Source organism: Nothobranchius furzeri, chromosome 4, assembly GCF_043380555.1.
Source record: "Nothobranchius furzeri strain GRZ-AD chromosome 4, NfurGRZ-RIMD1, whole genome shotgun sequence".
In the NCBI taxonomy this organism is placed as follows: Eukaryota; Metazoa; Chordata; class Actinopteri; order Cyprinodontiformes; family Nothobranchiidae; genus Nothobranchius; species Nothobranchius furzeri.
Genome location: NC_091744.1, coordinates 88,440,809 through 88,463,816, shown reverse-complemented (window position 1 = coordinate 88,463,816; position 23,008 = coordinate 88,440,809). Strand labels below are relative to the sequence as shown.

The following is a 23,008-nucleotide window of genomic DNA, read 5'->3' as shown; positions in this document are numbered from 1 at the left end:
CGCAGCCACAGCTGCAGCTCACCGCTCCCCATGGGGATGGGACTTAAACTTTAGCTACTATTAGTTTTATATACTTCTTAAACTTATTTTATGGTGATTTTGTATCTCAAATTACACATTTAAAATGTACTTTCAGCATATATAAACTATTTATGCAGCCGCCTAATGCCAGTGTTAGTTTAGGCTCTTTTGCTTTAAGGACTTTAAATAGCTTGTCTGAAGTGGTAACAAGTAAAGTATGGTAAAATTCAGTGGATGGTTTATCATCTTAACAACTTAACAACAGTGAAGCTACCAACAGGGTTATAATTCCTCCCTATGCCAGGTCCTACCACGATGTAAACTCTGGTCCAGGTTTCCACAGTCCTGCCTGATAGATGGCATCTATAACACAGCTCTGAATCTAATTCCCAATCAGTTTCAGTCCAGGTCACACCTTCCTGCATCTAATCAAAACAACCATTCCCACACAATAGAGCCTAATGACTCTAATGACTGCTCAGGGGGTAGGGAGGAGGGGTATTCACAGGTATTTTCAGCTTGTTAAGCAAAAATAGGCCGCTACAGTTCATAAGCTTGACCCTCCTATATTCTAGTAAGAATTGCCATAGCACCTCAGACGAGAAGCAAAACGTCTTCAAGAAACCAAAGAAGTCCAGGTGCCTTCATTTGAATGCCTTATGAGTCCTGCGAGTACTACATTTTTCTTCAAGAGAAAGACATCTATCACGGTCAGCCCTAATCTGAACAAATGGTTGTGGGAAACGGTCACAGAGGGGTGGTTTGTTGCACTCATATCCAGTGTTTCAGCATACTGTTACAAGGGTAGACTAGGGTGTCCATGTACTTGTGCCAAAGTCAACATTATTAGACGGTGCGTCCCTCTGAGCCTTTGTGGAGATCCTTTAGTGTTGTAATAGCGATGCTGTTTTCTCCTGCCCCGATAGGTCAGTTTTTACTGGAAGAGTCGCGGCTGCTGGAAGCAGCAGAGATGGCAAAGAAAGCCGCACGCCTTGACAGTGGGGAGTTTGATGTGGTCTTCAGCGCAGCCCACATGCTCAGGTACGTGTTTGATTAGAGGTTTTTTCTGCCTTTCTTTTGATCTTCGCAGTCCAATGCAGAGGTGCTGTGAATCATGTTGTGGAGATAAAATGGATGGGCTAGTTTTGCTTGGCTGGGTAGAAAGGAGAGAGTGCAGTCTGCTGTCTGCACGGTTTATCCATGGGCTTACGCCATTCCTCAGCCTGAGTGATTTACTTGGCTGTGCTTTGTAATCCCTCTCTCCTAACGGTGGAAGGTCCACCAACTTTAGAGCCTTTTGCAGCAGTATATGTTCCTGAGCCATCTCTCAAACATCTAATATCCCAGACTCAATAATCTAGAAAGTACACTTTCAAGTCAGTGTAAAGTTTAGTTAATGAGCCTCAAAAAAGCCTCAAGCTGTTGTGCTCATTTAGCCGAGAGTAGAAACGTGTAAACACTGTAAAGCAATGTGGCAGCTTACAGTCCTCACTGATTAAATATTCGTTCATCCATCATAGAGATCCTCGTTTAATCTCATCTACATTCTGATGATGCAGCATCCATACCACTAACCCCTTCTTTCCACCGGAGCCGTCAGCAGCACGTTACTGCAGCGGCACGTCTTGCTCGCGTAAGCTGCTGCTCGGCCCTTCCCACGAGACGCGAAGCAGCAGGGGAGCAGCTGTCACCGACCGAGCACGAAGTCACACGAGTGACTTCGTCAGTAAACACAACAACAAGCAGGAGAAAACTACAACATGGTTTGTGTTTTATGTTCTGTCCGTTTTATAATCGCCAATATGGACCTGGAAAACAAAGGAGACCGCTAGCTAGGTGATAACTTCTCACGGGGACGCACAGTTAGTAACCTTTTTTAAAGTAAAGCAACCGGACGGAAGTACGTTTCTTTTTTCTGAAAATCTCGGGAGCTTCGCTCCGTTTCCGCGTCCGATTTCCTGTCTTTCCTTCCCCAAAAATGTGGAACTTGACCCGTTTCAGCGGTATCGTGCGTAGAAAATAGAACCGGCGCGTAAAGGCCGCGACATGCTGCTCCTGAGACGCGGCCGACTCGCGCTGCTGACGGCTCCGGTGGAAAAGGTTCTGTTGACCACAGCGGCTCCTATCAGCAGCTATGACGTGCTGCTGCAGTTACGAGCCAGTGGAAAGAAGGGGTAACACTATCCAGTGCAGAGAGCTTCCTCCAGGGTTCAGACCCCTGGCAGCTCATCTCTAACTGTTTGGCATGGGTCTCACTTCTCTGCAGCCCTTGCTCTTTATGTATTTTTCTTGGACACTGATGTGGAAAGGCCTCTGGTTGATGCAAACACAAGTGAATCCACACAGGAGAAGGAAAGGGATTACAGGGAGAAATCAGAAGCTTGAAAATGTGTGCAAACAATTTGAGCTTTTGAGTTTTGATTGTTTGGCTTTCAGATAAATCTGTGCATGTTTATAGCACGAATGTTGAAATGCAGGGGAAAGCGTGTCCTTCCTTTAATTAAAAAATTCAGTGAAGTCATAATGTCTACGTCACAGTTAAGCAAGTTTTAACACAAGTATTAATGCCATTTTAGATTGTCAGTCTTTTCTTGGTTGGACTGTTATAAGGTCCACACGGCTCTTCTGTGGCTTAAACCAGTATCTTAGTGGACTGTGACTCTTTACAACTGGTTGAAAAAATCCAAATGGAAGAAGATTTTCAAATGTTACTTTGCACACACACTTTTTGTTTCTCACACAATAAATTGGGAAGAGATCCAGGTCCAGGTGGGGGTTAGATGCAGGCAACAGTACTGGGCAAGTTTTCAAAGAAGGTTTGGATGACAATTTTATAAAAATGTTCTAAATTCAAAAAAGTCTGTCAGTTATTACCAGCTGGCTAGAAGGTAATTTCCTTCCGTTAAAATCTGAAAAGACTGAATGCCTGTCAACAACTTGGTCATTTATCTTCTGCCGTCTAGTCAGACGTGAGGAATTTGTGTGCTGTTTTTGACCAATGTCTCTTGAAGGCCACTCAAAAACGCTGGTCCAAAGCAGTTATCACTTAAGAAATATCTCCAAACCGCAAAGGTTGGTAAAGACACATGAACTTGAAATGGTCATCCATGCCTTTGTCTCTTCCCATCTAGATTACTGTAACACCTCATCAACATGCACTAACACTGTATTGGAGCAGGCGAAGGGAGACTTGGGGTCTTTGCACACCTCTGTTGTTGCTTGGCTTCCCGGGGCTGGAGGCTAGGAGGGGGAGCTGGCCATCTGGTTGGGGTCTGGGGTGGTGGGTTGCTTTGCTCAGCATTGGGCGGGGGAGCCTGCTCGTCAGCACCCCAGCAGAAAGGAGCTAACTCTGGGAACCGGTGATGATTGTGTTGCAAGTCCCAGCAGCCAGTCGAGGCTTAGAAACAGTGGTCAGAGACAAGGGTCATACAAGGGTCAAGAGGACAATAGTTCAGGACTTGCTGGTGAGGACAGAACTAGGCAAAGGGTCAAAAGACAGGCTGGCTTCTGTGGATCCACCCATGGACCCACCCCTGGGCCCGCCCCTAACTCCACCTCTGGCGGGAAAAGAAGGACTGGCATGGAGTGAGGAAAGTCCAACTGGACCCAGAAGCTCTCAGGAATGCTGGAGGAAGATCTACAATTTGCTACCAACATGAAGATTTATGACCTGTGCTCTCATTCCAGGAGTGCAGCATGTAACTTTTGTGCCCTCATGTGAATACTGCATGTAGTGAAAATGATACCAAATGTCTTATGTAGAGCTAAAAAAGTGTACTTGGTAAATGACCCCTTGACCTAAACTGTCAGGAGAGAATGACTTGTGACTCTTACATTGTTTAGAGCAGTCTCAGAAATGATATAAAAGGATGCAGCTCAGATCGGGCTGAGAGAGTTCTTGGGGAGATTCTGAGAAGACAAGAGCTGGTGTAAACTAACTCTTATTTAATCATTTTAAACTAATTCCTCCGTGGGGGATAGCAGTTGTTTTTCACTTTACCCATTTTTTGTATTTTGATTTTGTAATAAACCTTTTTTGAAAAAGAAACATAATCCAGATTCTTTCAGGTTTTCTCTAAAGCTTCACGTTTGGGGCCCTGGCCATAATTGCACAGAGGTAAGCATGTCGAAGATCGGTCTCTGAATTATCAGGACTTACTTTACAGTTTATAACAGAATAATATAAAGAAACCTTAAGATAAGGGAAGTTCTAACTTCCCCTCCTTGCGAGTAACGAGTTGTCTTAAGGGCGATAAAAGCAGAATATTCGAGGTTATTTTGGCTCTGATTGCAGGTTGAAAAAGTCTCTAATCAGCTGGAAGTTTGGATTAATAAATAAATTGATAAACTTATGATAGCCTGATCAACTAGCATAAATCATTTTATAGTTACCAACCTCCCACATAAGCTGTTAGAGGCGCAATTAATCCGGATAACCCAAACAATTGCTGAGAGGCTTGGCTTGCCTCCAGACTTCTCTCTAGTATCTTAACCAAAAGGTAACGAGTTTAAAAGAAGTGTAGCACTCTGGGGCTGGCTATTCGTGCAAGTCATTTCACCTTTAAAATAAAAGACAAGATTCTAATTAGATAGTCCAAACCCGGGTCTAGTACGATTATACTCGCCGACACACCCCCGAACCCTGATGGATGCACCGTCTCATAAGTTCTAACGGAACTGGGTTTTAAAGGAACCGGTAAATGGGACGGGCACGCGACAATTGTACCCTTTGTGCAGCAGTACCGGGACCAGAGTGAATAGGGTGTTTATGGGGAGCATGAGTGGGTGTCTAGTGTTTATTTTTGTAAGTCTTAGGTTGTATGTGTATGTGTGAGCATGAGCATGAGGGAGTGTGTGACTGTGTCTGTATTAGGGTTGTCACGGGGTGAAAATGTAACCTCACGGTTATTGTGACCAAAATTACCATTAGTTTTTGGTATTATCGCAGCTTTTTTTTAAACGTGTTACGTTTTCAGACAACTACATAAACCCTGTATATCAGGAAATATTGTCCTCAGTTTGTGTCTAAATTTTGCCTAAAATGTGTTATTTTGTTTTATGTTGTTTATTTGTTTACATTTTTCCCCTTTAGTCTTTAAAATACCAATATTTGCCCATAACTTCTTATTTTATGTCTGTTTGATGTCATCATTTTAAAAATATTAGATCAGATGATACTCAGTACTCAAGTAGCCTTGTAATCAGATACTTTTTTACCCTTACTTGAGTAATAAACCCTATATCAGGAAAATATCGTCCTCGGTTTGTGTCCTTCCAGTGAGCTTTGCAGATGTGGGAAAATGTCATCAGGCAGTAATCGTTAAATTCATAATTATTCTCGGAGAGAGACCAACTCTTATCTGCCCCTGGGAGCCCCGTAATGCATAGCGTCATTTCAACATGGCGGTGTCCGCGACACGGTTTATATGCAGGTAGCGGCGCTGCGGCTGCTTTATATAGCGACTCGTTGCATTCTCCCTCAACCCAAATCCTCGGATCACGCATTTTAGCTAAAACGCTAACGTTAGCTTGCCTTGCGTTGACTGTAGAGTTGTGGGTGATGGTCACGCAGATGTATCATGAGATTTGAAGCGTTGCTGCCTTTCACAGACACTTTTTCTGCACGTGCTGCAAACAGGATAGCCGTCTTCTATCAGCTGTCCCTCGGCATTCTTCACATATCCAAAAGATGCCCGTACTTCCCACTTTGTCTTCTTTGAGGGATAATAAATGTCCTGAGCGCTGCCGTCTCCTCCTTTGACCATTATTTCAGCTTTAGCTTCAAGAAAGTTTTGGTTGTAAACAACAAAGTGCGCATGTGCCGCTGGCAACTTCAGCAGATGATACGGTGGCTGGTAAGGGTCACTACGCCTACATCGCAGCCACGGTAATCCACCGAGATAATTCTTTTTTTAAAAACAACACGGTTGTTATTATTGTCAACTTTTTAAAGTCAAAGTCATTTATTGTCATTTCTACCACATGTGCAAGGCATACAGAGAAACAAAATTGAGTTTCAGTGCACACAATTCAGAGATCAGACATACATGGGCAAGACACATGACAAGAATTGGTGACTGCGGTCATTCGCAACACGAGTCGCGCTACCTTAATAGACGAAAAGGAATTACATGAGGATAGGTTGGGGGAGGGGAAAAAAGGCATACCAGAGTTACTCTCAACAGGGCGTAGCTGTACTATGCAAAAAAAAAACCCACCTGAAAGATATAAGCACGAACTTCAACATTCACAACATGAGACTCCGTTAGTGGAGGGGGGGGGGGGGGGGGGCTGGGATCCTGTTTATCCAGGGCCAGCAGCCATGTGTGGCGCTCAGCCAGCTGTGTCCACAGGAGGGAGAGAGATCTTGGGAGGAGCATAGAGCACATTCCTGCAGGTTGATGGCCTCGCTGTGAAGTCCACAATCTGAAGGGTGGGGGGGGGGGTAGGACGGGTTTCCACAGCATCTGTCTGCATTCCTTCCTTCATGGGTTCATTGATTGCAGCTTCAAGACTGCATGGCGTCAGATTAGGATAACAAGACTTTGTTTGGGTCAGGCAGAGATAATTTCCCCTCTGCCTTCAGTCTGTAACTGGTCATTCCAGTCCTCCAGTGAAGCCAATTCGGGTGATTAAACCTCTCCACACCGTCCGGTGACCCTCTCCGAGATTATATCCATTTTGCGCACTAACACCGGTAACGCAGCTAAGACATTGTCCAGCTTACGATTCACCTCGAGTAATGTCCCAGTCTGTGGGGTTAGGGTTAGAGCATATATCCCGCTGCGTGTGTCCCATGAGGGCAAGTGGGAGCCCCCTCCTCCGTTCTCATCGTAGAAAAAATCTTATCAATCGCGTTGAATGACCAATTAATTAAATCCATTTCTGAAAAATAGTGATTTCCAGAGGAAATGCAGAGAAGCGCTCTGTAGGCAGACAGGACAAAGAGCCTTGGGGAAAAAAAAGATGAGGGAGCAAAGCAGAAGCGACTGTGCTATGTGAGTGCCAGGAGAAGAAACCAGGGTTTATCGCTACACCGGTTACTGTGACAACCCTAGTCTGTATATGACTGTATATAGCAGGTGGGGCCTTTGACTCCTCCCCTCTCCTCGGACTTCTTGTGCTGTTACACATCTTTGCCTCCCCTCCCCTGCCACATTTGGTGTGGGGTGTGGTGCCTTGATCTGCCTGAGTGTTCGCGGCTCCCGGGTCAGGGGGTTCAAGATTTTTGGTGTCTGTCTGATCAATCCCGGTGACTGCCTGGTGGGATCTGAGTCCCTGGGCTCTGTTGGGTCCCCGGTGGGGCTGGGCCCCCCTGGGTCCCGGGTCACTGGGTTCTGGGTCGCTGGGTTTCGGGCTTGGTCTGCTTAGGGGTGGGCGGCTGTGGGTGGACCTGTGGGCTTGCCGCTGATTATCTCCCGGGACTCTGCCAGTTGCTGGTTGTGGCCCCCCGGGGCAATCCTCTGCGCCTCATGAGAGGGGCTGGGGCTTTTCTTGTGTGACCCAGAGGATTGGATGCTTCGATCCTACACCATAGGTAGTAACACTTAAGAGACCGTTGTTCACAAGTTAACAATAATTTTATTAACAAGACACATCAAAGACCACAGATAAGATTGACTAAAAACAGATAGGGATAAAAGGAGTGGTCTAAAACTCTAAAGAGAGAGAGGAGGGAGGAGCTACGACACTGCTGGCCCTGGGACTACACACACACACAACGCCAGCCAACTACTATTTAAAAACACAAGCCGCTGTAGGGAACCAACACAAAAGACAATAATATAAAGGAAAACACCCAGCGCTCCCTTTAACTAAAGCTCATACACACGCCCCCAGAAGTGAGTAAAACCCTTGACAAACCCCTACAGCGGATACTCTAAATTCAGTTAACTACCTCCATGAGACAGCAATGTCATCAAGCTAACTACTAGCTTCACGGGATAGTTTTCCTTCCCCTCTCCCCCCGAAGATGACCAGTAAAAAAAAAAAAGAATGAACAAATAGTAATAAAGGAATTGGAAAACAGTAGCAGCTAAGATCTGTGAACAAACACACATTGTTAATCCTACGCTAAAAAGACACCAAAATGCTATAAATACTCTAAACCAGTACCTCATCGGCATTCAGTTCGCCAAAGTACATTCCTTGTTTGTTCAACCTTCAGTCCTGCTCACGCTTCACAAAAAGGAAACATTAAATTAAAAATACAACCTTTATGTAACTAAAATAATGCAAGGCCAGGTCACTCACCACTGCCTTAGCTGCACCCACGTCTGCACACAAGAAGAGGCATTCGGCTTTCTGCAGCTAGATCCAACCCGCCCCAATTATAGCTGCCTCATAATGAAACACCTGGCTCGGCAGCACTGCACGTCTGACCAGAATTACTTCCGGTAACTACGGTGATCCGGTTACACTGGTTACAGTCTCCCTGTGGTCAATGTGCTCTGGGGTAGGGGTTGTATCAACTAGTCGACTAACCGGCTTCACTGCTCTGTAGTGACTTTTTATGCCTGTCATCGACTAGTCGCTGTCACGTGATAATGACCGACAAGATGCAGCCCTCGGAAAAGACAGCAGGTGATGAGACCCTGCGCATCGGGAGGCGACGCGCTGTGCCAGAGCGTCGGTATCTGACGCCCGCCGTAAAACGGATATTTGACCGAATTGTGACGATTCAACCTTCCCCTCACCCCATCCTAACCTTAACCAGCTTGCGCATGCAAAGCTCTGATTGTTGACGTGCTCCGGACATGCGTCCTGAGCACGGCCACAGTAACATTATCACATCAGGTGTCGCCACCTCAAAAACATATTTAACACGCAATCGTTCATGTCGGCTCATTTCCTTTTATGTTTTCTGTCTTTTATTTGTGTCTGATGCTTTTTGCTGCTGCGGAGCGGAGCGCATCACTTGTTCTGGCCTCCGGTGACGCGCCGATCACTGATGCGGCCGGCGCGCACTCTGCTGTTTTAGGGGTCGGTAGATCTTTTAGAACTGCAGTTCAAAGGTAACTCATAAGGTGAATATATATGAACCCAGGTAGCAGTTTTTCTTTAGGACTTTAGCTGCTGCGCAGAGGGAGGGGGAGAGGGCTGAAGCAGGGGGAGGGGGAGGGCTGAAGCAGGGGGAGGGGGAGGGCTGAAGCAGGGGGAGGGGGAGAGGGCTGAAGCAGGGGGAGGGGGAGAGGGCTGAAGCAGAGGGAGGGGGAGGGGGAGGGCTGAAGCAGGGGGAGAGGGCTGAAGCAGAGGGAGGGGGGAGGGCTGAAGCAGGGGGAGGGGAGAGGGCTGAAGCAGGGGGAGGGGGAGAGGGCTGAAGCAGAGGGAGGGGGGAGGGCTGAAGCAGGGGGAGGGGGAGAGGGCTGAAGCAGGGGGAGGGGGGGAGGGCTGAAGCAGAGGGAGGGGGGAGGGCTGAAGCAGGGGGAGGGGAGAGGGCTGAAGCAGGGGGAGGGGGGAGGGCTGAAGCAGGGGGAGGGGGAGAGGGCTGAAGCAGGGGGAGGGGGAGAGGGCTGAAGCTGAGGGAGGGGGGAGGGCTGAAGCAGGGGGAGGGGGAGAGGGCTGAAGCAGGGGGAGGGGGAGAGGGCTGAAGCAGAGGGAGGGGGAGGGGGAGGGCTGAAGCAGGGGGAGAGGGCTGAAGCAGAGGGAGGGGGGAGGGCTGAAGCAGGGGGAGAGGGCTGAAGCAGAGGGAGGGGGGAGGGCTGAAGCAGGGGGAGGGGAGAGGGCTGAAGCAGGATGCAGAAACTACCGTTGTTTGAAGAGATGTGTTTAACTTCGAAAATGTGGGTGCAATTTTAATTGTCAAAAACTCCAGCGAACCACCCCAGATCCCCCCCCCCCCCCACACACACACACACACACACACACACACACACACACTCCGACGTGTATGACATCATGAACGACTAGTCGAAGTTGACTCGATTTTCATTACTTGACGGTCAACTTTTAAAAAAATTAAGTCATGAAGCCCCTATTCTGGGGCAGCTCCTGGATCTTTGGGACTTGGAGCTCCCCCCGTCTCCTACACATCTTTAGGGGGCAGATCTGTGGCCCCTCACACTCTCTATTGGATGCTCCTATAGAGAAACCTTACATAAACAAGCACGTGTACACACTCAGGTGCTCACACGGTGCTCTCATAAGTATGGACTTGGGCACGTTCAACACAGGTCTTAAGGCTGTGGTTGGCACTAAATGCACTGTGATTTAATATCGTGATTGTTCAGTAAAACAATGTTGATTTAATATTTCCTCTTCAGGTTGACTCAGTGATTGTTTGCTCCTGTTGTATTGTTGTGTGTCCCTTTTCTGCAGGTCTAGAGGCAGACTCTTGTTCATCATTGATTGCTTATTTTTGTGGAACCCCCCTTTGGAATGATCTTCCTTCATCCTTACGTAGTATTGACAGTCTGGTTTCCTTTAAAAACAGCCGAAGAGCCTTTTATTTAAAGCTGTTTTTACTAAAATCTTTTGTTTTCTTCTTTTTAGCTCAAATTTATAATAATTTTTATTTGTTTTATACTTATGATCATTTTATAATTTCATAACTTTGTTTCTCTAATTTTAACTTTTCTTATCTCTGTGAAGCACATTGTGATTCTCTTTCTTTGATGAGTGCTATACAGTATATTGGCTTAAGACATTTGACAACAAGGACCCTTAGCGCTGAGGGGGAATTGAGAACATTCTCCAATGTTTGAGACAATTTGAAAGTTCCCTAATTCCATTTTTGATTCTTTTTTAACCATAGATAAGGGTTTTCTTTACCTTGCTGATGGTTTCGTTTGAGGCTGCAAACATCTTCAGAGCTGACGCTGATGGTGGTGTCACTTCCTACTCCGTTTATCTGCGGGCAGCAGAGGACGTTGTCGCCCTCTGCTGCCCGCTCTCCCCTCTCCGATGATGCAGTCCCATGCACGATCCAACGAGTAAACTCCATCGTCTCTGTTCATGGTCCCACATCCACGTCTCCTTATCTCGATAGTTGCCTTTATCCATCTTTTGTATTTCTGTTGTTCGGTGTTTATGATCCTTGTGTTGTCCCAGTCCATTACATGGTTTTCTCTTGTGCAGTGATCTGTTACGGCTGACTTCTTTATTGTGCTTTCTGCTTCTTGATCATAAACAACGAACATCAGAAATACAAAAGATGGATGAAGGAAGCTATAGAGATAAGGAGATGTGGATGTGGGACCATGAACAGAGACGATGGGGTTTACACATTGGATCGTGCATGGGACTGCATCATCGGAGAGGGGAGCAGAGGACGTTGTCGTTCTCTGCTGCCCGCAGATAAATGGAGTAGGAAGTGACGCCACCATCAGCGTCAGCTCTGAGGATGTTTGCAGCCGCAAACAAAACGTCAGCAAGGTTTAGAAAAACCGTATCTGTGTTTAAAAAAGAACCAAACATGGAATTAGAAGACAAACACAGCAAGAACCTACAAAAGATTGAAAGCTCCCTATTTGATGCATTTGCAGTTTAACCATGCAGAGTAAACGTGCCCTTAAATTGATCTCACATGCAGAAAGAAGCAAAAGCAGTGCTGCTTTCTAACCTCCTTCATGTTTGAGAAACTTTGATGCAACAGATCTAAAACATTATGAAAAATTAAGTCAATTCTATAAGTTTCTTGTTTTCCTCACCCTGTCAAAAACTAGTCAAAAATATATAAAAACTCAGTTCTTAAAGAACTGATGTCTGGAGACACAAATTCACTGGATTTTGGGTCACTTGAGTTGTAATTGACTTTGACATCCAAATGGAGCCGTGGTTCCATCAGCTTCATAGCCTTTGATCTAAGTTATTTGAGGGGCTACTTATGCTGTCATTGACAATTCTGTCCTTGACGTTAAATTATTTACAATTAGCCAGTTGTTACCATCACTAAAATGTCTGCAGCTGTGGACCATAAAGGCAGTTTCTGAGATACCCTAAATATTATTACTCCAACAGGAAATGTTTGGTGAAGAGCTCTGATTGTGTGACTCCGGCAGCTTTATAAATGAAGATAATAACCCTAATATACAGCATTTGTGCCTTCCTCCTACAGCTGAAAAGTACCTTTTTCAGCAGTTTACCATGACTAAAGTCACAGATACCATCTGTCTGTCTTCAGTGACTGAAAGTAAAACACAATGATTATTGCTCCTCTACACTGACTTCTTCATTTCTCTCAAGCCCCCGGTGAGCAGATTGTCCCGACCTCAGGGTTCAATTAGAGCAGAAAGTGTTTGTTGTGCACTGCTCAGCACAGATGTTATCAAGTGAAAGATGCTATCGAGCAAGAAACCTGCAGACCACTGGATCAGCTTTTCCCATCCTTCACGCTGTTTCCCCAACTTATTTTCCCACTGACCCCTGGGAACCAGTAAACACACTGGGTTCAAGGCCTCATCTGAAGCCCAGGGTAATAAAAATGAGTAATGATCGCCTCTTTCTGTTTTCCGTTTTCAGACAAGCCAACCTTAATGAGGCGGCCGAGAAGTATTACGGACAAGCAGCGAGTCTGAGACCCGACGTGAGTAAAACGGACTCGCTATTCTTCCTCATTACTATTTACTTTGATGGACAGTGTGCAATCACAGACTGGGGGCTTTTCCAATATCATGACTGGCCTCCTTACAATGGGATTCATTGTCTGTGGAGCTTAGAGTAATGAGGGGTCGTTTTTTTACTCAACTCAGAAGTTTACTTGTGCAGCATCCATCAGCAACTTCAAAGGAAAGTCTAGCGTAAGCAGATTGGAAAGAATAATGACAATAACACTCAGTCAGGAGCTTATGACATTTTGGAAATGAATGGGGTTCTGTCTTTCAGAGCGTCAATGGGATGAGTTGAGTTATGTAAGTGAGGGCCACAGAGGGTGGAAGTGTGTTTAACATGTGGTTCCCCTGTTTGTTCCTGTGTTCAGATCACCAAAACAACCACCTTTGATTAGTGACTGAATGTCTTCACAATGTTATACAAAAATCGTTTGGTTTTGCCCGCACACCAGTCTTAGTATAACATTTACAAACAAGGACAACAGAAAAAAGAAATTAACAAATTCTTGGGGCTTCACGTCCCCACAGAAGCCATGAAGTTGATCTTTGAATCCATTTGTTGTTCTAAATGTCAAACTCTTGCATCTTATAAGCTTCCATTTCATGGAGGAATGCATATTGCCTGCTTCCTTTTATGCTAGTTTTTTAAATTAGGATAATGTTGAGAAATAATGGAGTCAATGGCTTTTTATCAAATCTTGAACGTAATGTTCTGCACGATTTCATGGATCTCCTGGCACATCGAATTATAGCTCCACACCCGTAAACTCTTTTGAGTCATCATTCTGTTTGCTAAGGTTAACTGACCGTAGTTCTGAGTAAAAGTTAACCAGCTGTAGGTATAAATCCATTTATTACTGTCAAAGACTTTTATTTTAATCCACTCAGTGGTTTATTTTGTTAAAAGACAAGGCAGGGTTGACTCACAACAGCTAACGATAGCTTAGACAAAGGGATTTCACAATAAGAAGAGCTACATATTTGTAATATTGACTCGATTTTGGCTTTTTCTGTGTTCATTGATGAATGCAATAGCTTTTAAATTGTATTTCACTGTTATTTGGGAAATCAAATGATGAAAAGAAAGAATTGCATGCTAAGAGTTTTTAAACTGTCAGTACATGACTTTGAGAAGCTATGCATTAGATTCAGATGTGTGTTAATAAACTCAGTAAAATGTTAAAGCGTCATGCTAAAGTAAGCCGGTTTCACACTGAAAGAATCAGCGGCATGGAACGGCAGCGGAACGTCACTGCTCAAATAGAATCCGTTACAATCTATGGGCTGTTTCAAACCAGCAACGACACGGCAATTTCCAGGTGAGTCCCAGAAGCGGCACGCCGCGCCGCTAAAGATAGGATCGGGTTCTATTTTTGCCACGAGCCCCTTCCGGGACACGTCAATTTCTACAGTAACATAGGGGTGGACAGGAAACCACACACTGTTTCAACATAAAATCCCCAGTAATTTTCTAAACAAAAGTACTGCAGTGATGCAATTTCATATATATGAAGCTTACGTGTGACCCAACAGCTTCTGTAATCACAGTATCGTTCCAGGACAGCAGCTGTGTTTTTTTTCATGGCTTTATTCCTGGTGGTGGAGAGGAACAACACCATATATGACATCAAACAGTGACATAAACCGTGATTTCCTTCTTTTTGGTTGATTGACGGATTGCATTAACAAACCGTGACCTGAAGTCTTGAGGAATCGTGTGATATTGCGAGTCCAGCGAAGAGCACAGCGAGGAAGCCGTGCCGTTGCCAAGACTCTCTCATTGTGAAACCGGGGTAATACTGAAGTGGCAGCTAGTCCAAGTCAAGAACAATGTTTATCAAGGTGAACCTGCAAAAATGTACCTCCTGTCTAAAATGATGTCATTAAGAAATAAAGTGAAATCTTCATATGCTGCAGATGAAGTGAAAGAAATGTCCTGAATAACTTTGATCATCAGGCCTTTGGGCTGTGCTGCATTAGACAAAGAACCAAGCTTCTCGGCTGGAGCTGACTTCATGGGCTGAAACCCCACTGTGAGTCGGGACAGTCCATGCATGTTCAAAAATAACTCAAACTTTTAAAGTCAACAACTGGGGAAAACACAGAAACACCTTGTGGATAAGATACTGGTTTTCTTGGCTCAGGGAGCAAACTGATGTGAAGTAGAAATATGTCTGGTGCTCCGAAAAAGAATATTTAAAAGAATTGTTACTCCTGTAATAGCAAAGGAAATAAAATACCAAACACATTATGTTCTTGCTATTGGAGCTTATTTTAAGATCTGCCTGAATTGTTCTTAGAACAAATAACCTGATCACCAAATTCAAAACTCGTAGCTTTTGTTAGAAAACTACATTCAGTGCATGACTCAGAGATGAAACTTGTATCCAATAAAATTGGAGACAACATTTTAGAGATGTCACTCAAGATTTCCTTTTTCATTTTCGAAAATGCATAAATTCTGAGTTATGCCGGTGTAATTTCCATAAAGCTGTGGGTGTCTCTAATTGTCAAGACGCCTGGCCTTGCAAGGCGATGTGTTGACCAAAGGCCGGCTACAAGGCACCTCTCGTGTATCGTTGCTCAGCTAGCTAAACGGCTAACAAATGGAGAACAGATGCCTTGGTAGAACATGAACATTGGAACATCCCTTGGTGGTTCCTGATGACTTATCTTCTAGACAACTAGGAGGGGACCAAGACATCAAGTCAATGTTCCTTGGCATCATGTCTTATCAGGTGCTATGCTCACAGTTTGCCAGCCATGCTGAAACCTGATTGCCTCCTAGTCTTTTTCTTCATTTTGCTAAATTACGTCTATCGTTTAACATCTTCACTCACCTCCCTCAGTATTAAACTCACGTCTGTCCAAAGAGACTTTGCTTTAACCCATCTTTAATCACAAATTCATGCTTTACTGCAGTTCCACTCTCAACACTCCCAAAGCTCTGCTGTTTTATATCAAGCCCGTATGTTGGTTCTGCCTGACTGAGAGAAGACCATTCCCTCCATTCAAGGGATTTAGTCCTTTAGTCCTTCAGTTCGCTCTTGCATCACAAGCCAAATCCTACTTGATTCTTGTTGGAGTTGGTTGTTCTCTGCAACCTACAGCATTTGTCCATTCAAAGTTTCCAGATCTGAGGAATTTTCTGTGCATAAATTCTTTCTCAAGTTATTAAGGTCAAGTTACTCCTCAACTTTGCTTCCCATCGAGCAATCAGTCCACACAGTTAAAGTTGCTTTACAGCCTAGCCGTTCTCTTTGGCAACAGTCGGCAGCCAAAACGGCAAATGTGTGTGCAGAAATGAAGAAAGAACGTTAAATAAACAAACGCCGTTGACAAGACAACGTTCTAGGGAGCGTTACGTGAGCCAGGAAAAAGTGCAAGAAGATAAATCAAAGAAGTTATGGATGCACGCAGAAGTACAGAAGAAAAGCAGGGAAGTGTTTAGCCTTCAGGGTAGATTTAGGGAATGCAATTGAACATGGGAGATGATCAGTTCTGCATTATTGTAAATCTTTTGGGCAAATGTCTTGTCGCCTAGCAACCACGGCAGCGCTAAAGACACGTTAAAACTAAACTCAGCTGAAAAGAAACATGGGACCAGTCAAACTAGCTCGTTTTATATTTATGACTTTTATTTTTCATATGCAAACTTAAAAGCCTAACAATACTAACACTTTTATTTTTTTACCTATAGGTATGAATATGCGAACATGTAAAACTGAAATCATCTCTCGCTTCGTCCGCTATCGTTACAAGAAAAACAATCTCCTGTTCGGCTTGCAGGAATTCCTGGGATAACCTTTGCCCGAACTGTCTTCAAATTTTGGGGGAAATTCGGACAGCCTTGTCACTTCCCTGTGACATAATCTGCCTTAAAATGCAAAGGATGCAGCCCCTGGATTAGGATGCAACCTTTAATACATTTTAAATTAAGATTAATTTGAAGCTATTATCACACCAAAAAGTTATTGCCAAAAGAAAGAAAAATTGCCAGTTTTACTGAATCTGCTTAATAGGTTTTGCTTGTTTGTGCCTACGAATCACAAACAACCCCATAAACTTCTCTGCACATAAGACCGCTTCTTTGCCACATTTCAAACTAAAATGGTGATCAGATGTTGCCCCTCCCTTGGCCTGCATACTTCATGGACGTGATTGCACCCCAGTCACTCCTGTTACTTACATCCCCATGACTCACTCGTCTTGCTGATTATCATTTTTACCCGTTGGCACCAGCAGCAATAAACATCTCAGCCCACATGAAGGTGGTGGTTGCTCCCTCTGACGTGGATGGCCACAGAGCAGACACAGGGACATCAGAGCAGCTTGGTTACCAAACACCAAACAAAGTGATCCAGCTCAGACGATCCATCTTAGGGTCTTGTGGTGACTCAGTTTTCCCCCACAATGTAAAACATTTACTACACAACCGTTTTTAGTCATCAGCTGTGACGTTTTTGTCATTTTGTCTCGAACAGATGCTTTGACTTAAGTCCTCATCATTCAGTCCCTTTACCAGAGGAGCATGGGTTTGGTCCGCATAGCCGGTAGTAAGTCGGACCTGTTCCCGGTGAGGGTTGGACTCCGCCAGGGCTGCCCTTTATCACCGGTTCTGTTCATTACCTTTATGGACAGAATTTCTAGGCACAGCTGTGGTGTGGAGTGTGTCGAGTTTGGTGGCAGGAGAATCTCGTCTCTGCTTTTAGCGGATGATGTGGTCCTCCTCGCTTCATCCAGCTCTGACCTTCAGCTCTTGCTGGGTAGGTTCGCGGCCGAGTGTGAAGCGGCTGGGATGAGGATCAGCACCTCCAAATCTGAGACCACGGTTCTCGACCGAGAAAGGGTGGCTTGCCAACTCCGGGTCGGGGGAGAGGTCCTACCTCAAGTGGAGGAGTTTAAGTATCTCGGGGTCTTGTTCACGAGTGAGGGTAGGAGGGATCGGGAGATCGACAGGAGGATTGGTTCGGCGTCTGCAGTGATGCGGACGCTGAGCCGATCTGTCGTGGGGAAGAGGGAGCTGAGCCAGAAAGCCAGACTCTCGATTTACCGGTCGATCTACGTCCCAATCCTCACCTATGGTCATGAGCTTTGGGTAATGACCGAAAGAGCAAGATCGCGGACACAAGCGGCCCAAATGAGTTTCCTCCGTAGGGTGGCCGGGCTCAGCCTTAGAGATAGGGTGAGGAGCTCGGACATTCGGGAGGGACTCGGAGTAGAACCGCTGCTCCTCCGGATCGAAAGGAGCCAGTTGAGGTGGTTTGGGCATCTGGTCAGGATGCCTCCTGGACGCCTCCCCGGGGAGGTGTTTCGGGCATGTCCTGCCGGCAGGAGGCCCCCGGGTCGACCCAGGACACGTTGGAGAGGTTACATCTCCAATCTGGTCCGGGAACACCTTGGGGTCCTGCCGGAGGAGCTGGTGGACAAGGCCGGGGAGAGGACGGCCTGGAGCTCCCTAGTTGGGATGCTGCCCCCGCGACCCGGACCCGGATAAGCGGAGGAAGACAACGACGACGACTGGGTTAGAATTAAAATTGGGTTTCCTGTCAAGTAATGCCACGTAAATAGATGACATGCATCAGCCCCCGATGTGGTGCAATTAGAATATTGAATTAAATAATGTCTCCAGCCTAAACAAATGAGTTTTGGTCTGTAAATGACTATTGTCATGTAAATGCCTGGGCACCTTCTTCTTGTTTTGCTCATTTTTGAGCAGAACAGTGAATCTGAATTTAGACCCCAGCTGTAGATCTGAATGTCAAACTGATCGTGTCCTAAAAGAACTCTTTTTTTCTGCTTTGGTTCAGTACCCTGCAGCCTTGATGAACCTTGGAGCGATTCTCCACCTCAACGGGAAACTGCAGAAAGCTGAAGCCAATTACCTCCGGGCACTTCAGCTAAAGCCAGATGATACCATCACCCAGTCAAATCTGCGTAAGCTGTGGAACATCATGGAGAAACAGGGACTGAGGACCTTGAGCCTTTGAGTTCTTCTTGCCTGCCCGTTCGCCATCTGCACCCCAGACCCAGGGAAAAGACAGCCAGCGTGCTCCTCATTCCTTTTACTCCTCCAAGAGAGATAGAAGAGACTGCGGAAGGATTTCTGCAGAGAATTTAGGACTGTGCTGCACAGGCTCTACTAATCGCTGCTGAGCTCTGCAAACACCTCCAGCCAGCATCTTTCCACAATATTACTTTAGTCAGGCACAGTGTGGTATTTAGACTCTGAAGAAGTTTATTTTTTCCTGCAGATTTACTGCTCTCAAAGGGTTTTTTTTTCTTCTAAAACACTTGAACTTGAAGTAAGGCCACAGGTACAACCCTCCTGCAGTTTGAGATTAAATTGAAGAGTGAAGAGAATATCAAGTGCAAGCACAAAAGCTTATTTATTCTTAGCTGATCTGTCTTTGACCAGACATTGCTCATTAGTGATGATTAAAGGAAAATACCCTGAATAAAAGGAGATTTTAGTTCATCCTAAATGCAAAACAATGAAATTGCATCAGTATTTATATTGTTTCTTATCCTAAGTGAGTGCATTTGCAACAAAATTATGTCCATATAATTAGTTAGAACTTCAAAAAGGGAGTTTATAGTGTGTGACGCAGCTGGGATCAGAATCAACTCCTCTAAATCCGAGACCGTGGTCTTGAGTTGGAAAAGGTTAGAATTCCTAAATGAAGACCCAGGACACCTGGCCAGGGAACGCCTTGGGATTCCCCCGGAGGAGCTGGCCCATTGGCTGGGGAGAGGGAAGTCTGGGCCTCCCTGCCCCTGCTGAAATTCATCTGGGGAGCGGTGAGCTGCAGCTTTGGCTGCACTCGAGAACTATTTGGTAGTTTAACCCCTCAATCCAACCTCTTAAAGCTGAGTGTCAAGCAGGGAGGCTTTGGGTCTCATATTTAAAGTCTTTGGTCTGACCCGACCAGGTTTTGTTTACCATTTTTGGTTCTTTTTTAAACACAGTAACAGTTTCTTTTTACCTTGCTGGCAGTTTCGTTCATGGCTGCAAACATCCTCATAGCTGACGCTGATGGTGGCGTCACTTCCTTCTCCGTTTATTCAGCGTCAGCTCTGAGGAAGTTTGCAGCCGTGAACAACACTGTCAGCAAGCAAGGTTAAAAGAAACCTTTTCTGTGTTTTAAAAAGAACCAAAAATGGAATCAGACACAGCAAGAAGGTACCAAAGAGGTTTTGTTTACCCCGATCTCCCAGTCCCAGGGCGGACACTTTACCATTAGGCCACCGAGAAGGTAAAGTACACACACTTTGGCAGTTAATATTAGCATGGCCTAACTCTGGGTTTAGTGACAAACATCATGTTTTATTGGATAGAAACAGGAAATAAACAGTTTCATGACTTTAAAGCGATAGCACTGATACTTTTAAGTGTGTTTCGTCAAACATTTGTATGTTTTAAATGGCCTCTTGAGCTAAATCAGCTTTTAGATTAGCAGAGATTAGCTCTGCCCAGGAACAGCTGAGCTAGCTGGTCAGCAGGGTCAGTTACGAAGTGTTTCTGCAGTCATAACATCTCAGATTTATTATAACAGTTCATGTGAATGGTGTTTCATAAACTTCTGCACCCTACAGTTTTCACATGGCTATTTGCAACATACATCTGGCCAGCTGAAAAAGCACAGAAGATAAAATGTAAAAGTTTTAAAGTAGAATTTGCATAAATGGTTTTGAGAAAGGGATTATTCTAAAGCATTTGTGACTGGTCGCATTGTGATTCATGGTTAGCTGATCTGTTTTAGCAGAACAAATCCCTGTTTCTCCTAACTGAGTCTATTTAAAAAGCTACCTTCAACAACTGTGTCATAACATTTCCATAAAACCTACCTTCAAAATATCTGACCTATCATTTTGTGAAATCATGTTTCTGTTCTTAAGAAGTCACCATGGCAACGTCTGTCCAACACAATGGTAAGTTACTGATGCAAATGTTAAAGTGACAGTGTGTATTTTTCCTGGCGATGGGGGCAGTAGATACCTAAATCGTTGCAAGTAAGCTGTATTTTTGTGTTGGAGTAAGACCTTACCAACGGTTGCACATTAGGTTCAAAAAGCCCTAGGGAGTGCAAACTTTAGCTAAATAACGAGCACATCAGACTTCCCTTCATCACTGGCAAAAAGTGAAGCGGTAAACGTTTAAGACATCATTTGAAAATGATGAAAATTTTGGAACCGTTTTGTACAAATCATTAAGTGCATTGTGTTCTCATGGGCTCCCGTAGAAGAAAACATGGCGACAGCCAGAGGACTGAGGGTGTTTCTCAATGCCAAGGAACCTCGCCTTGATGTCTTGGCCCTGCCCCGGTTGCCTTGGAAATACGTCATCAGGAACCATCAAGACGTGTTCCAATGTTCATGTTCTACCAAGGCGTCTGTTTGTTAGTCGTTTAGCTAGCTGACAAGGATACACGGGAGGTGTCTTATAGCCTAGCCTTGGTCAAAAATTACCAAGAATACACTGCAGTATTTTCTAAAGGATGGTGGATCAGAAGCTGGCAGCTAATTTGGGGGCAAATTTCAAGTTTAAAAGTAAGTCAACTCATTTAAAATGTTTATTTAGATCCAAAGCAGTTATCTATGGTTGGTTCGTTGCTTAGTAGTTGCAGCTTCGGTGGCTAGCAGGTGGTAACTTGCTTACACATTTAATTTAACAAACATATACACAATTTAAAAAGTAAAAGGCTTGTTATATATTTACATTGAAACTAATTCGTATAAAATATAACGTTATCTCCCGTGTCACGTGGCGTTACATGACCGCAAGGCGAGGCGCCTTGATATTGAGAAACACCCTTAGACACACTCCCATGTATTTTAGACCTGATTCTGTCTTATGTTGTGAAGCCGCCAATATTTTTCAACAAATGGGCATCATTTGATTCATTTTCAACAATATTTTGATGGATATTTCCAGAAATTTATGGTAAAAACTACACTTTGTCTCTTTAAGTCACCTTCACAAGAAAAGAAAACATGAATCCTGGCACTTTAGGTTTCCGCTGCACAGCTTTCCCACTTTCCTACAGACTTTATTGAGTATGATTTACAGACAGATGAGTTCTTGCTGCCAAAACACAAAAACGTTGCTGATGCTCAACACTTTATAGTCGTTGAATTCAAGGGAAAATGTCTTTATGTTTTTTTGTTGGAATTAATTGATTTCATTTTATTTGTAATAATGAATCCTAATATATAAACCTAACTTTTGTATAGTATGCTGAAAATCATGCAGCAAAAAAGCAGCCAGAAATAGAAGCTCAGTGACTGAGCCAAGTGTTTCAGTACCAAAATCCAGAAGAGTTGCCACTTTTTTTTATTTGTACATATTCTTGTGTAGTTCTCCTCTACTTGTTTTCATTGCCAGCATTTAGAAGTGAAACAGCACTTTCATCAGAGGTTGTATAGTAATTGTGATTCTTTTTTTGGTCTAATTCATTTATCTTTGTTTTAGAATCGTTTTGTTGTAAATTATTGTTTTTTGTTATTTAGTGAGCGAACCAGCTGGCACTGTGTTTACATGTAAAATGAAGAAAGTTGGTTAGACGGAAGTTTGACATACATTTGTGGTGAATATTGAGATAAGTCACAGTTATGTTCCCAACCGTACTGTACCTGTTTACAGAGCTTCATCCCCAAAGGAAGTTTTCACTTGTGTCAAAATGCTGTCAACACTGTGCTGTTTTTCACTATGATGATGATGATGATGAAGATACAGAAAGAATAGGATGATCAGAGTTCACTTTGATTCTTTACGTTCTCTCCCACACACACACACACGCACGCACACACACACACACACACACACACACGCACACACATACACACACACACACAAACACGCACACACACACACACACACGCACACACATGCACACGCACACACAGTCAAAACATGTTTATTTCCTATGTAAATACAAACTCATGAAGAAACGCAAGTTTTATTGTTTGAAATGTCAAAAAATAAGTGTTTCACTCTGTGTCTCTGCTCAGGGATCTCAAACAGTGGGCTATTGCAGAAACTTGATCACAGCATTTACTAAATAAAAAACATATTTTTGAAAGTTTGTATAGATTGTCAAGATTTGTAGCTCTTTTTTTCCTCCTTTTTTGTAAAATAAAAGCCAATAATATACCAAAACTGGCATTTTGTTTCAAGTTTTCTTTATTTTTATTGTTTTGTACTTCTCTGATAAATTTGATTGCTTATATTTTAAAAACACCCTGGAAGTAAGGCTGCTCATGTGGGATATTGGACTTAATTGGGTGGCCTTGCATCCTGCCCAGGTTTTTCAGGGCGTTTAAAGTCCTTCCTCTGCAACGTGCTAAAATGTGTCATAAAAGCAACCCAAATGAATCTCCGCTGCTTTGATCTCTGAGCAACAAAGAGGACATGTAAATATTCCCATATGGAAGGAGTA

At 44.2% G+C, this 23,008-nt stretch overlaps 1 protein-coding gene across 3 annotated transcripts in view; it reads left to right on the top strand.

The window, feature by feature from the left end:
• Positions 1-22,731, top strand: part of tmtc2b (transmembrane O-mannosyltransferase targeting cadherins 2b) — a 104,806-nt gene extending 82,075 nt beyond the window's left edge. For all 3 annotated transcript variants that reach the window (XM_015965467.3, XM_054733508.2, XM_015965468.3), the window contains 3 exons: positions 948-1,062; positions 12,481-12,544; positions 18,380-22,731. In XM_015965467.3, coding sequence (XP_015820953.3) covers positions 948-1,062; positions 12,481-12,544; positions 18,380-18,559 — 359 coding nt within the window. In that variant the 3' untranslated portion in view covers positions 18,560-22,731. The remainder of the gene's footprint in view (positions 1-947; positions 1,063-12,480; positions 12,545-18,379) is intronic.
• Positions 22,732-23,008: the final 277 nt, after the last annotated feature.